Source organism: Eurytemora carolleeae, unplaced genomic scaffold (genome assembly GCF_000591075.1).
Source record: "Eurytemora carolleeae unplaced genomic scaffold, Eaff_2.0 scaffold1009, whole genome shotgun sequence".
Classification (NCBI taxonomy): domain Eukaryota; kingdom Metazoa; phylum Arthropoda; class Copepoda; order Calanoida; family Temoridae; genus Eurytemora; species Eurytemora carolleeae.
Window position 1 is genome coordinate 78483 of NW_019397042.1, and position 14357 is coordinate 92839.

General features: G+C 35.1%; 2 protein-coding genes across 5 annotated transcripts in view; one reads left to right on the forward strand and one right to left on the reverse strand.

Moving 5' to 3' along the window:
- The window catches only part of LOC111711359 (sodium-dependent nutrient amino acid transporter 1), a 7615-nt gene extending 874 nt beyond the window's left edge, over positions 1 to 6741 (forward strand). Inside the window, exons 2-6 of the mRNA XM_023485694.1 lie at positions 2041 to 3348; positions 3974 to 4113; positions 4466 to 4563; positions 5419 to 5483; positions 6313 to 6741. Of these exons, the coding sequence (XP_023341462.1) occupies positions 2041 to 3348; positions 3974 to 4113; positions 4466 to 4563; positions 5419 to 5483; positions 6313 to 6554 (1853 nt within the window). The 3' untranslated portion in view covers positions 6555 to 6741. The remainder of the gene's footprint in view (positions 1 to 2040; positions 3349 to 3973; positions 4114 to 4465; positions 4564 to 5418; positions 5484 to 6312) is intronic.
- A 161-nt stretch (positions 6742 to 6902) lies between these two features.
- Positions 6903 to 14357, reverse strand: part of LOC111711360 (uncharacterized) — a 23776-nt gene continuing 16321 nt past the window's right edge. For all 4 annotated transcript variants that reach the window (XM_023485695.1, XM_023485696.1, XM_023485698.1 and 1 more), the window contains 5 exons: positions 13519 to 13630; positions 12521 to 12781; positions 11536 to 11797; positions 9558 to 10534; positions 6903 to 7206 (listed from right to left, as the gene is read on the reverse strand). In XM_023485695.1, coding sequence (XP_023341463.1) covers positions 9942 to 10534; positions 11536 to 11797; positions 12521 to 12781; positions 13519 to 13630 — 1228 coding nt within the window. In that variant the 3' untranslated portion in view covers positions 6903 to 7206; positions 9558 to 9941. The remainder of the gene's footprint in view (positions 7207 to 9557; positions 10535 to 11535; positions 11798 to 12520; positions 12782 to 13518; positions 13631 to 14357) is intronic.

Genomic DNA, 14357 nt, shown 5'->3' on the forward strand with positions numbered 1-14357 from the left:
CCCCAGTATGCACCTAGTACCCCCCGAGTACCCAGTAGTACCATGCAGTACCTGGCAGAACCCAGCAGTGTCCAGCAGTGCCCAGCAGTACCCTGCAGTACCCCGCAGTACCCCGCAGTACTCCACAGTACCCCTAGTGCACTTTAGTGCACCCCAGTACCACCCAGTACCCAAAAGTAACCAGGAGTAACCAGCAGTTCACACAGCACCCTACAGTACCCCAGAGTATCCACAACTACCCTATTTACTCCCAAGTACCCCCGTACCCCCCAGTACCCCACAGTACCTCCAGTACCCCCGTACCCCCCAGTACCTCCAGTACCCTGCAGTAGACACAGTACCCCACAGTACCCCCATAGTACCCCACAGTTCCCCACAGCACCCCACAATACCCCAAAGTACCCCGCAGTACCCAACAGTACCCAACAGTACCCTGCAGATATGGGGATTACAAATTGGCGTTGTTGCCATCCTTCCCTCCATTAAGTGATCAGCTGATTAGTATTAAACTAGCTTTTTTGTCCATGAAAATAGTGCAAAACTATAAAGAAAACATCCTTAGAAGTGCTTCTGACTCTACTTATATATTTTTATTAAAAATAAAAAATTCTGTTTGGTTTATGTACCCCCCAGTATACCCCAGTAAAGCACAGTACTTTGCAGTACATTGTAGTACCCTGTACCCTGAAGCACTCTGTATACCCTGTTTCCATCACTTTCCATAAAAAGATTTTTGAATTACAAATTGGTGTTTTTGCCATTCCTCCCTCCAATGAATCATCAGCTGTTTAGTTTTAAACCATCAACGGAACCTTTTTTATACTGTTATACACAAATGAAAATAATGCCAAACTGCAACCCAGAAAAGCTTCTATATAAGTTCTAAATATTTTTGTTCAAAATAAAAATTCTGTTTGGTTTGGCAACTTTTTCTGCAGAATCTTTCCTACTTTCTGAAAGGTTTCACATCGATATGTATAAGGATATCTACTCGATATAAAGCAATATTTATTAAAACTTATTTTAACTCAAACTCTTAACTAAATGAATATAGAAAAAATATGCCAGTTTAAGAAAGTTTTAGATAGATATTTTTAATCATCCAGAACCAAAAGTTTTATCAAAATTAAACTTTTTTAGGTTTATTGGACGTTTTCAAAAAAATGCAAAAAAAAATCATTTCTGACACCCCTAGGCTTAGTACGTCAATAGAATTCACCAAAACCAAACTGCAGTCCTTCAATTATCATACAGGGAAATTTTCATCTTTCTAAACATCCCAACGAAAGATTTGACAGGTTCTTTACTTCCAATTGTTTGTCCAAGCCACTCTACTTAGTTAATTTCTTGTCTAACTTGTCGCAAAATATCAGCTCAATTGGTTAATTGTATAACCTAGCCCAAAATATCAGCTTAATTGGTTGATTGTATAACCTAGCCCAAATATAAACTTAATTGGTTTATTGTATAACCTAGCCCAAGATATAAGCTTAATTGGTTTCTTGTCTAACCTAGCCCAAATATAAACTTAATTGGTTTCTTGTCTAACCTAGCCCAAAATATAAACTTAATTGGTTTCTTGTCTAACCTAGCCCAAAATATAAGCTCAATTGGTTTATTGTCTTAGCCTAGCCCAAAATATCAGCTTAATTGGTTTCTTGTCTAACCTAGCCCAAAATATCAGCTCAATTGGTTGATTGAATAACCTATCCCAAAATATCAGCTTAATCATGGTTGATTGTATAACCTAGCCCAAAATATCAGCTCAATTGGTTGATTGAATAACCTATCCCAAAATATCAGCTTAATCATGGTTGATTGTATAACCTATCCCAAAATATAAGCTTAATTGGTTTATTGTATAACCTAGCCCAAAATATAAGACCCCCCCCTTCTCTGCAAGTAAAAGTATTCAATCTCGAAATTCACACGGCACAAGATAACAAACCTAATTTATTTTTAAGAATTTGTACTTTTCTGAAACTTTTACTCAGATATAAAACTAAACTAAATATATTATATATTTTTTTTTGAATGAAGGACTGGATTTGTTGGAATCTGAGCAGACTAGGGACGGAGAAGAAACCGAAGATGTGAACGCCCCTGATGGAGTAGATGGAGAGGATGGACTGCAGGATGAAGGAGAGAAAAGAGAGCAGTGGGATAACCCTGTTGAGTTTCTTCTCTCTTGTATATCTATGTCTGTAGGTATTGGAAATGTTTGGAGATTTCCTTTTACTGCATACGAGAACGGAGGAGGAGCTTTTCTCATTCCGTATCTCATAGTTCTGATCCTCATCTGCAGACCTTTCTACCTACTGGAGCTAGGACTAGGACAGTTCTCTAGTAGAGGCTGTGTCAAGATATGGGATCTGTGCCCTCCTTTTAGAGGAATTGGATATGCCCAGAGTTTTGCTACCCTTATAGTTTGCTCCTACTACTGTGAATTAATTGCTGTATCTATCTATTATCTGGTTGTATCCTGTAGTACAACTCTACCCTGGAGTATATGTCATGAGGAACTAGCTCAACCAGACAAATACTGTCTACCGTCTAACTCTAATATTTCCAGCTTAAACTCAAACCTGGAGAACCAAACTATGATAGCGTCGTCTGAACAATATTTTAGGGTTGGAGTGCTCAAAGAAAACTCCGATATGAGTCAAGGTATCGGATACCCTGATCCTGCCTTAATAGGATGCTTAGTGTTGTGCTGGGTTCTTATATTTGGATCCCTATATAAGGGAGTAAAGAGCTCCGGCAAGGTTGCATATTTCACAGCGTTGTTTCCATACGTAGTGATCCTGACACTTTTAGTTCGTGGACTAACACTAGATGGTGCTGTAGACGGAGTATTTTTTCTGTTTAACCCGCAGTGGCAGAGTTTATACGATCCCAAGGTTTGGTATGCAGCAGTTACTCAATCCTTCTTCTCCTTGAGTATAGGGTTCGGAGTTCTCCCAACCTTTGCTTCCTACAATACATTCAAGCATAATATTTACAGAGATGCGTCTATAGTTGCAGTCATGGATACACTTACCTCTCTACTAGCCGCAGTTATCACTTTTTCCATTATAGGACACCTTTCTAAGGAGCTCAACGTCCCAATGGATAAGGTTGTCAAGTCCGGAGCAGGTCTAGCTTTCATCAGCTACCCGGAGATTTTAACCAAGTTTCAAACTGTGCCTCAACTGTTCGCTGTTCTTTTCTTCCTGATGTTAATTACACTAGGACTTGGTTCCGCTACAGGATTAATGAATGCAGTGATAACTATTCTAACTGATGATTTCCCAAAGGTGTCTAAGAGCATTATAACTGGCGGTGTTTGTCTTCTTGGATTTGCAACAGGTAAATTTAATTTTAGTTAATTTTAAATATTTGTATACAATCACTGGCACAAACACATATAATATACTAGCTCGGGAACCCAGCTTTGTCGGGAAACTATAGTTTTCCCTATAAAAGTCAACCCACTCCATTTTGAATGTTTAAACCAAACTCGGACCATTCCCGTGTTTATACTGAGTACCCCAATCAAAATTTAAGGCAAATTGGTCCAGGGGTTCCTGAATAATGGTCGGACAAACAAACAAAAATTTTAATCAAATCGGACATAGGGTTCCTGAGTTTAGATTTGACAAACAAACAAACAAGAAATTACTACTTCTACTATTCTATAAAGTAGTAATTTTTGTTTGTTTGCTTGTCTGTCCGATCATAACTCTTAACCCCTGGACCGATTTGCCCTAATTTTAGTTGGGAAACTCGATAAAAGCACGGGAATGTTCTTAGCTTGTGTAAAAGTTCTAAGTTGAGTGGGTTGACTTTAAAAGCAACAATTTTGTTTCCCGATAAAATCGGCCAACTGCGGGTAAACGGCAGGAGTAGCTATGAGTAACCTGGGCAGCGCTGGGTTCCCAAGCAAGTTATATAAATAGATAAATGGATATATGATATAATACGATATCTGTAGGTTTAGTTTATACAACCCCTGCTGGTCAACCTATCCTGGAACTAGTAGACTACCATGGAGGTAGTCTACTAATCCTATTTCTAGCTGTTCTGGAGATTATAGGATTAGCTTGGATATATTCATCAACCAACCTTCTCAAGGTACAATTCAAACGTCATCACAATTTATGATCGGTAGGGGGAAATGGGGTGCCCCTTTTCCACCCCCCCCCTTAAAACTGAATTTTGATAGCAGGACTGCAGCAGGAGCGCAACAAGCATTTCTCTGAATGGGGGTGGGTTGTGAAATTTTCAAGTTTTTTTATTGAACATAATTTCAAGAGTAGGTCTAAAGTTAAAAAAAGAATTTTAATTTTTCGTAAGTTTCTTCTTTATAACAATTTGTTTTGGATTCTACTTTTAGAACCATTTGGTCAAAGGGAATAGAATATATTTTCTATTCTCTATGCATTTGGTACGAACCTATTCTAAATAACATTTCTTTGTTGTTTAGGATCTGAACTTTATGCTTGGATTAAATTTGGGTTGGTATTGGAGAATATCTTGGTCTTTCCTCATCCCAGTATCCCTCTCCCTCATCCTCATATACAGGCAGAACAAAATAATATTAATATTATTCTGATAAAATAAGGAACATTTATAAATGTTGAGTGCCAAAAATTATTCAATCAAAAAATATGATAGTATTGTCAGCGTGGTTTTAAGGTACCACTAATTTTGAGCGGCACAAACGATTCACAAAGGTATTCTGATAATCCTTCTTTTAGCATTAATGCCGTATTAGTAGTTTCCCGAATTCAATCTGGTCAATTAAAAATCCCGCAAGGTTTCTACCACACTTCACATGATAGAATGCACTCAATGTTCGGATTTAAAAATTAAGCTACATCAGTCATAATCAGAAAGACCCGGAATTAATTGACAGTAATCAGGCGACTTTAATCTCTGACAATTTTAAATGCTCAAAACAGGCCGACCACATTTTGGAAATGGAAGGACTATGGCAATTTTGTGATTATTTTTTCATCAATCATATTTGTGAAATTAGATTGCAAAGTCGGCTGATTAATTTTAGATTTATTCCAGGTCTTTCTGATTAGAACTGAGGCAGATTTTAAAGAATTTGATCGGCGGTTTAAATTTGAGACGCGGCTCAAATGTGGTTGGTTCCACTTAAAATTGTATTCAATGTTTCAAGACTTTAAGCAGGCGCTCAATTGAAACCGGTTTTTGGCGGATTTGAGACGCGGCTCAAATTCATTGAATTCTGACTCTGTATTATTTTATATATTGTAAATTATATGCACGTCATAAATAGATGCGAAGAAAGGGTTGAATAAAAATACTTTAACAAGTCATTAAAGGATACTTTTCAAGAGTAAAATAGCTTTTTTGAAAATTAATTTTCAACCTTTTATTATTTTTAATATTTCTGTGAATGACCAGTATATCCTGCTACACCCCTGTATCATATGCTGGAAATCAGTTGCCCTTCTCAGCACATATTGCAGGTTAAATAATTCAAATTTACCAGTATATCCTGCTACACCCCTGTATCATATGCTGGAAATCAGTTGCCCTTCTCCGCACATATTGCAGGTTAAATAATTCAAATTTGTAATATATTAAAGTTTCATGGCACTGGGTCGTGTTCCAAAAAAGGATGAGACTTCAGAGACAACTAAACGAAATATATACAGTTTCCTTATATGTATGAGTACCTGCAACTGTTCCAGATCCATAAATAAGCCAAGCCACTATATTAAGGCAGAAAACTTAATTTAACCTTGGAATAATCATATTAAGTTTCAGGTCGTCTTTACAGTCTCATCCTTTCTTGTTAAACATGTATACCTGTTAAACAATCTTAAGTATTTCTAAATAATACATTATGTAAAAATATTCTTTTTTATATCTTGCCGAGAGTAATTTTGTACACACTCAAAAATATGGTTGATTAAGTTTTTTCCAAGATTGGTTTTCAAGTTTATCCGTTAGATTCGTGTTTAAAATTACCAAAAAAAATATAATTTGTCTTACTCATCATCCACGTCGATTTCTGCATCATCAGAAAATTTCCAAATTTTAGTTTTGAGAAAACTTGATCTAAACTTGATCTAAACTTGATCTAAACTTGATCTAAACTTGATCTAAACTTGATCTAAACTTGATCTAAACTTGATCTAAACTTGAAACTTGATCTAAACTTGATCTAAACTTGATCTAAACTTGATCTAAACTTGATCTAAACTTGATCTAAACTTGATCTAAACTTGATCTAAACTTGATGCAAACTTGAAAATTCTAAAAATCCCAAATTCCCCAATCTATTTTATCAAGGTTGGTGTATAACCCTGCTGGGAGTGATGCTAGTTCTTCTGTTCTTTTTCCACAGCTTCCTAAAGCACGGTGTTCTGGGCAGGAGCTGGAAAGGTGCAGGGATGGGGTTCAACCTCAGCTTGAAGGGGATGTTTGCCCCCCTGGTTAGGTGGGGGCCAAGAAACCCCCTGGACAGACTAAATTGGATTAAAGTTGGATCAAAGGTTGATGTTCAACCAGAGACAATTTTCCATATTTCATGATTCTGAACCTGATTCTGAACCTGATTCTAAAACCTGATTCTAAACCTGATTCTGAACCTGATACTGAACGTTATTGATCTGCTTTATCTTTTTGACGCATAGTTCCATTAAAGTTAACTGTCTTATACGTATTATATTTGTAAAATAAAATAAAAGGGTTTTCAATAAAACAGTATCTTAGATAATATTTATTGTTTATATTTTATACAGGTTGGCACGAGGAGTTAAATAAATATTTAAATAAATAAATACAAAGTAAACACATTTTCACCATAAATCAACAATCACACAGATACACACAGTAACAGAACAAACTTAAAAAGTTGATTATAAAGAATTTTTTTACAATTTTTCATAATCATCCCCCTCTTAAGTTTTAATGTGCATTGTTAGAAACGTGTTGAATAAATCCCAAAAGAAAGAAGAATACCTAAACCAAATAAGTTCAAAAAGAAAGAATAGTAAAAAAGGAAAAGAAAAGATATAACAATATATTCAATATGTTCAATATATTCAAGAACTGGATGAATTTCATAGAAACTACACAAATCTCATATTTTCAACTTTTATTCTTGTAAATGTTGAAAATATGAAATGAAACTAAGATTATTAGACGGCATCAGGAGTATCTTGGCTGCAGTGGCCCTTAAATCTGAAAATAAATAGATTATAATACATGACGTAGCTTTCACAATTCACCTTCGTATGCTTAATAAAAAAACGTGTAAAGGTTTTTCTATAAGACTTGGCTGAATGGGATTTGGTTTGAAACACAGGGTTACCCACAAAAGATGAGACTTCAGAGACGACTGCACAAAATGTATACTGTTTTGTTATTTTTATCTTTCTTTGTAACTGTAAACTATTTTCTTTGACAAATTATTAGTTCAGGCATGAGAAGACAAATCTAACCTTAAAGTCAAATTTTAAGCGTTTTATGTCGTCTTCACATTCTTATCCTTTGTTGGTAATCATGTATGCATGCATGATGTAATAAAAAAGCATTATGTTGCAACCTAGCGTGCATATTGCTAAAATGTGTATCAAGTGTATCCTGGTATATAACCTAGATAACCCAAAATTCAAATGCATTTACATTAAACAGTATACAGACACCGACAGATAGATAGATAGATGTATATATATTTATATTGGGTGTCGCCTACACCTGACATTGACAAAACCCAAGTATGCAGATTAAACAGAAAGTAAGGAAGAAAACAGAGGGGACATTCTCGAGACATATGTGATAAACCTTGACCGTGAACTGGACACTAAAGATACCCTTATATAATCTGGTATTTACCATTATTTACTTCAGATTATCTAATTTGATAATTTCTAAATTGAATTTTTTCATTATAAAGTTCCAATAATGGGGTCGGAATGAAATAATCAGGGTATTATGTATAAAAGCAGAATGAGAATATACAATGTATGCGACATCATTGGTAGGAATTTTTGACAATTTGTTTTTCTCAATGGCTATTCAATTAGAGTATAGTTATTTATTGAAAACATATATCTTACATGTTATGTACTTTTATTTGACGTGATAAATTCAGCATGTGAAATGTACATAACAAATGTAAATCAGTTTGATTGTTTAAATGAGAGAAGGGGGTGGAGTAGAATAGGAAATGTACATAACAAATGTAAATCAGTTTGATTGTTTAAATGAGAGAATGGAGTGGAGTGGAATAGGAAATTTACATTACAAATGTTAATCAGTTGGATGGTTTAAATGAGAGAAGGGAGTGGAATAGGAAATGTACATAACAAATGTAAATCAGTTGGATGGTTTAAATGAGAAAAGGGGGTGGAGTGGAGTAGGAAATGCACATAACAAATATATGGTTTAAATGAGAGACGGGAGTGGAGTGGAATAGGAAATGATAAGTAGAAGAGATGAAGATAAAATTTAAAATAACCTTGAAAATGTACAGTAACTCCCTTTTTCCCAAAATGTATTAAAACTAAAATATTCAAATAGTATTCCAATAAAAGTATGCATTTCTGCCGAAACCTCAAAAAATTTAAATTAAATATGAATTCATTTTTCTTTTTATTTAACGTAGAGAATTGTTAAACTGCTAAAAGAATTAGAACCATATATGGACTAATGGGAAATTTTGAATAGCATTCAGATTATGGAGGGACCGTTGCAAACATGATGCAACTTCTGTCAGATAAGATAAAATTGCAATCTTTCTGAGAACTATAGACATCCGACCGATGATCAGAAGAAAACTAGTAGAAGTATCTAAACCTAATCTAGAATGTGGGTATAAAGTATAAAGTATAAACTATGGAATATGGGAATACAGGTGGGAATAATACGATTATCTAGATGGGAATACGAGTGCCTAGTTGGAAATATGGAGATTTTGAACATTTAAAAACTGGATACTGTTAAAGATTGCTTTTATCAAACTTTGAAATTTTTTTATCATGAGAGAAAAGAAAATAAAAAAAAGAAATTAAAAAATCTATGGTGTAAATGTTTAAAATAAACAATTTTGAAACTTGTAAAATTTCTCAGATTTGTCTAAAACCCCTCAAAAACGAACCAAAAAGTTATTTTCCATCATTTGTTGAAATAATATTTTCAAAACCAGGATTAATTAGAAACTAAGTGTATTTAGTTAAGAACATATTGAACTAGTATGACAAATCCCAACATTCGTTTTTATTTTATTTTTAAGTAAATAAATTGAGTCTTTCAAATCCCTTTCTTTGCAAACCAATGTCGTAGACCTCAAATATTTCAACCTTTGAATTCTGTTAGATCAAATGATCTAAGATTGAAATACCAAAAGTTTATACCATCATGTTGCAAATATATAAGGATTAGAAAATTTGAGTTTGTGGCAACCAAAACAATTAACAATAAACTTAACTTTCATGAACCTTCCCTTTTTAATTTAATTAGAAGGACAACAAAGTGTAGAATCTATAAAACAGCAAATTGCTAGGACTTGAAGCGTGAAAATTAAATCTTACCTTTGCTAAGTCCGGCCTTGGAAGCTTTGTATTAATCGTGAGTGTAGGATGAAATGATGTTTCGACCTGACAACTCTGTTGGATGTGGAAGTAAAGAGCTGCAGAGCTGTAGAACTGTAGAACTGTAGAATTGTAGTTATGGTTGGTTGGTGGGCCAAGACGGGATTCTTCTAGCACACACACAGACACACACACAGGACCTTGAGCCGGTTGAACGACTTAGGAAGTTCCTGATAGGCGTGTCAGAATACAGAATACTAAGATGTAAAGTATTGTATTATACATTCATTTCTTGCATAATTCTCACTATTATTATTAACATTATTATCACACCCAAATTTATATGGCAAGGCCGGGAAGGCAATGTTTTAAAAGTTTAGATTTTTATAACAGATTTTTTCGTCCAATGGATCTAATTCTCATCCACAAGAAGAGAATGGTGATGAGGGCGACAATAAGAAGCATGAGGATACTGATGGTTACTCCGACAAAGGCAGCAGTGTCGATGCACAAGGACTCAGTGGGAACTGAGTTAGTGTTGATCACGACTTCTTCCTTTCCGTCCTCATTGAGTTGAAACTGGACATCACTTGGAGCCACGACACGGATAACACGTTCTGTCTCAATATCCGCCTGATCAACATCGTCAGTTTCCTCAGCCTCGCGCCGAACTATACGTAGGATTGTGTTTCCGTTTCCGTCGACAGGAGCACGTCGCTTTCTGCTCTTGCCTTCTTCGACGCTGTTCTCTGAGTGCTCAACTTCGTCTTTAACTGCGACAACCTCTGCTTCCTGCTCGACTGGTTCCACAGTTTCTCCGGCGTTGAAGTCTAGAGACCTTGGGTTACCTCCGATGGTATTGGTATCCAGTGTTCTCTTGCTGAAATCATATCCGGGGTTTCCGTTTTTCAGAGGAATAATAGGCGCAGATAGGGGTCCAGCTTCAGGTCGGACTACAGACACTCTTCTCTCAGATCCTAGAAAAATAGGAAATTGTTTAAGAGACTTTAGAAGGTTTTGAGGTTTCGGAGGCTCTATGAGTTTAGGGGGTTTAGGAGGTTCTATAATTTAGAAGGGTGAGGAACTCTAGAATTTTAGGGGGTTTAGGAGGTTTTACAAGTTAAGGAGGTTTAGGAAACTCAAGAATTTTAGGGGGTGTAGGAGGCTCTGTGAGTTTAGGGGTTCAAGATTTTCTAGGAGTTTAGGGGGCTTAGGAGAGTTTAAAGGCTCTAGGAAATTATAGGGTTTAGGAGGTTTAGGAAACTCTAGAATTTTAGAGGGTTGAGGAGGTTCTAGTAAATTAAAGGTGAATTATGACAAAAGTTTGAATTTGTATATAGAAAATAAATATTTTTTGATAAATAAATGGAGAAAATGAATGAATCAATGTTTTAATCTCGCATCAAGAAACATATATTGTGTATCCGACCCTGAAACCTTGAGACCGGTTTAGATTATGGGAACAGATTTAACCAATTAAACCTGAATTATGCATTCTCAGGCACATTTTCTCTTAAGGTCGTTTACAACCATGTTAACTAGTAGTAGTAAGGTCAAGTATGAAAAGAACACAAAATACAACCAAAAGTATAATTTTTTAAAGATTTAATAATCTAACCAAATCTTGAAGTTTAAATGTTTTGCCTGTTAAAGGGTGTATAGATTCGACCATAATTAGGAAATTATTGGTAACTTATGAAAAGTTTATTCGAGTTTAGAGCAAAATTTGAGATGCATTATAAACTAAGAATCTCAAAAATGAGGGGGAATTCCGAGTATTTCTCTGACGTGACGAATTTTAAAAGTAGAAATAAATTATACAACTTTAAAAAAAATATCTGATTGAAATAAAAAACTATGGTCTCCCTTAAAATCTAAAGTATGATTTAAACCTGTTTTTTTATAACTAAGTACTTTTTGCAACAAAACATTTAATCTCAGTTCCCAAAATCTAACGATTGTTTTTTTGAAACTATACCTGATGCATACTGTCCGCCAGGAACACGCGGGTCAACTCGTTTACTTGGTAAATTATATCCGGCTCCAGGGGCACCGTAGCTATCCAGGGCAGGGCCAGAAGGAGACCCGTAGCTGTCCAGGGAGGGGGCAGCAGGGGCCCCATAGGTGTCCTCGTTCGGTTGACCAATAGACCCTCCACACTGAGGTTCAGGGCAGGAACCCCTGCAAACTTGTACCACGCACTGGAAGTGTACGTTCATGCTGTCCGGGAACTTAAACGCCTGAACAGAACAACATCGTAAAAAGACCTGACTCGGGAATTGGGTCGAATATTATATTTTCAATATGAAAGCTTAAACTATTTTCTTCAAACAAAATTGTATGAAAACTTTTACAAAAACAATATGTTTGTATGTTTGTGTGTTTATCAATAATAAACAAAATATCTTCTAATTAATTAATGAACAAGGTAGCAAAGCAACAGTGTAGAAAAGAACTATGCCTCATTAAGCATCTGTTTTCAGCAGAAACTGCGGTGTTTCAACCAAACCGCAGACTCATATTTATCAAATCCAATTTGGGAATAGAACGCAATCATTTATTTACGCTAATTAATGATAGTGCTAATTCATGAAGAAAAAAAGTAAATAAAATTAAATGATGAAAGTGGCCTTTGCATTGGATCGAATAAAAAAATGTCAAATCTCGCTGAATGCAGCAATGTTTGATTTAATCTATATACATAATTTACTAACTGAAGGGCCCGGCGGTCCCTGTGGAATTTTAAAAAATACTTTGAATTTTCGACAGAAAAAAATTGCCTGTGCTACTTCCCAGGGTACCCCTGGATTGCCTGTGCTACCCCCCAGGGTACCCCTGGATTTCATAAATAGATGTCAGCCAATTTGATCCAGCCGTTTGGCCAGCTATAGCTAACAAATATAAATGAGTAAAGAGCTCTATGATATGGATATTCACGTGTATAATGAATAGTGTAAATATACCTGAAAGTAAGCATATGAAAGAACATTAGCTGTTGTATCAAAGTTCTTTAGTTTCTTGAACGGAGACATAATCTTCTCACGAACTACGCAACCTCGTTCATCTACAAGCTGAATAGGAGCACGCTGGCCGTCATGAGCAACACAGTTTCGCACCATCATGTCAAACTTGTTCTCATCATCCTTCACGCCCAGAACCATGGTCATGGTCTGCCCGATCTTCACGATTCCGCTCACCTCGCTAGCATAGGGGCCTTTACCAACCTGAATAATAATTATTATTATTATTATTATTATTATTATTATTATTATTATTATTAATATATTAATATATTTATAATGAAAATAAGAACACCCTTCCAGAATTCACGCCAATTTCATTAAAAAGAGATATGGCAAAATATTCACGTGGTTCTGCTTTCAGACTCAGCCTATATTTGGCATGTTTCAATCTTGTCATGAAAGAAAAGTTTTTTTGATCTATCTATCTATCTATCTATCTATCTATCTATCTATCTATCTATCCATCCATCCATCTATCTATCTATCTATCTATCCATCCAACTATCTATCTATCTATCTATAGTATACTTATATACGTGATACATCAAATATGCATAATTAGATAATTAGAATAAGGTACTATAATTATGATTATAATACTATTTTGTTCTCGATCATATATTCTTCCTGATGTTGAGAGTTAGGAATAAAATTTTAAATTATCTACTGCTAGTGCTAGGATATACATAAAAAACCAATATTTATCGATGCTTTGACTTAAAAACACATTAAAACACATTGATTTATTGATTTATTGATTTATTGATGTATTGATGTATTGATTTATTGATTTATTGATTTATTCATTAATTCATTAATTCATTTATTCATTTATTCATTTATTCATTTATTCATTTATTCATTTATTCATTTATTCATTTATTCATTTATTCATTTATTCATTTATTGATTCATTGGCTTATTTATTTATTGGTTACCTGAATCTGCATCCAGCATCTAAGATTATCTCCAAGGAAGTTGGCTGTGACAGGGTCGAGCATATCCACCTGGTAGGGTTTAAACGTCACTGCCTTCTCATAGAAATCATACCTAGATACAGTTATCTTTATACATAAAGTAGTAATCTCTGTGTTTTTGTTTATCTCATCATAATTCAGGAATCCCTGGACCGATTTGCCTCAGATTTTGCTCGAGGAACTCGTTAGAACCACAAGAATGTTCTTAGTCTGGCTTGAAAATAATTATTTGAGTGGATTGACTTTTATGGCGAAAATCATGTGTCCAGAAAAGCTGGGTTGCATGCTAGTTTAGAAGATAAAATAACATACTATTAGATATTGCAATTATATGTAAACACAGGTTTTGAATTAAATAACAAAAATTAGAAGCTACGTTCAGAAATAAGTATTAAACATCACGGGAGTTTAAAAATACTGACTAGCGAGCTTAGAATTACACTGGAGAGCTGAAGGTAGGCTTAGCATTAAGGATCAGAGGTGGGGTTTAATATTAAACACCAGGGATCAGAGGTTGTGGTTAATATTAAACACCAAGGATCAGAGGTTGGGTTTAATATTAAACACCAGGGATCAGAGGTTGGGGCTAATATTAAACACCAAGGATCAGAGGTTGGGTTTAGTATTAAACACCAGGGATCAGAGGTTGGGTTTAATACTAAACACCAGGGATCTGAGGTTGGGTTTAATATTAAATACCAGGGATCAGAGGTTGGGTTTAATATTAAACACCAGGGATCAGAGGTTGGGTTTAATATTAAACACCAGGGATCAGAGGTTGGGTTTAATATTAAACACCA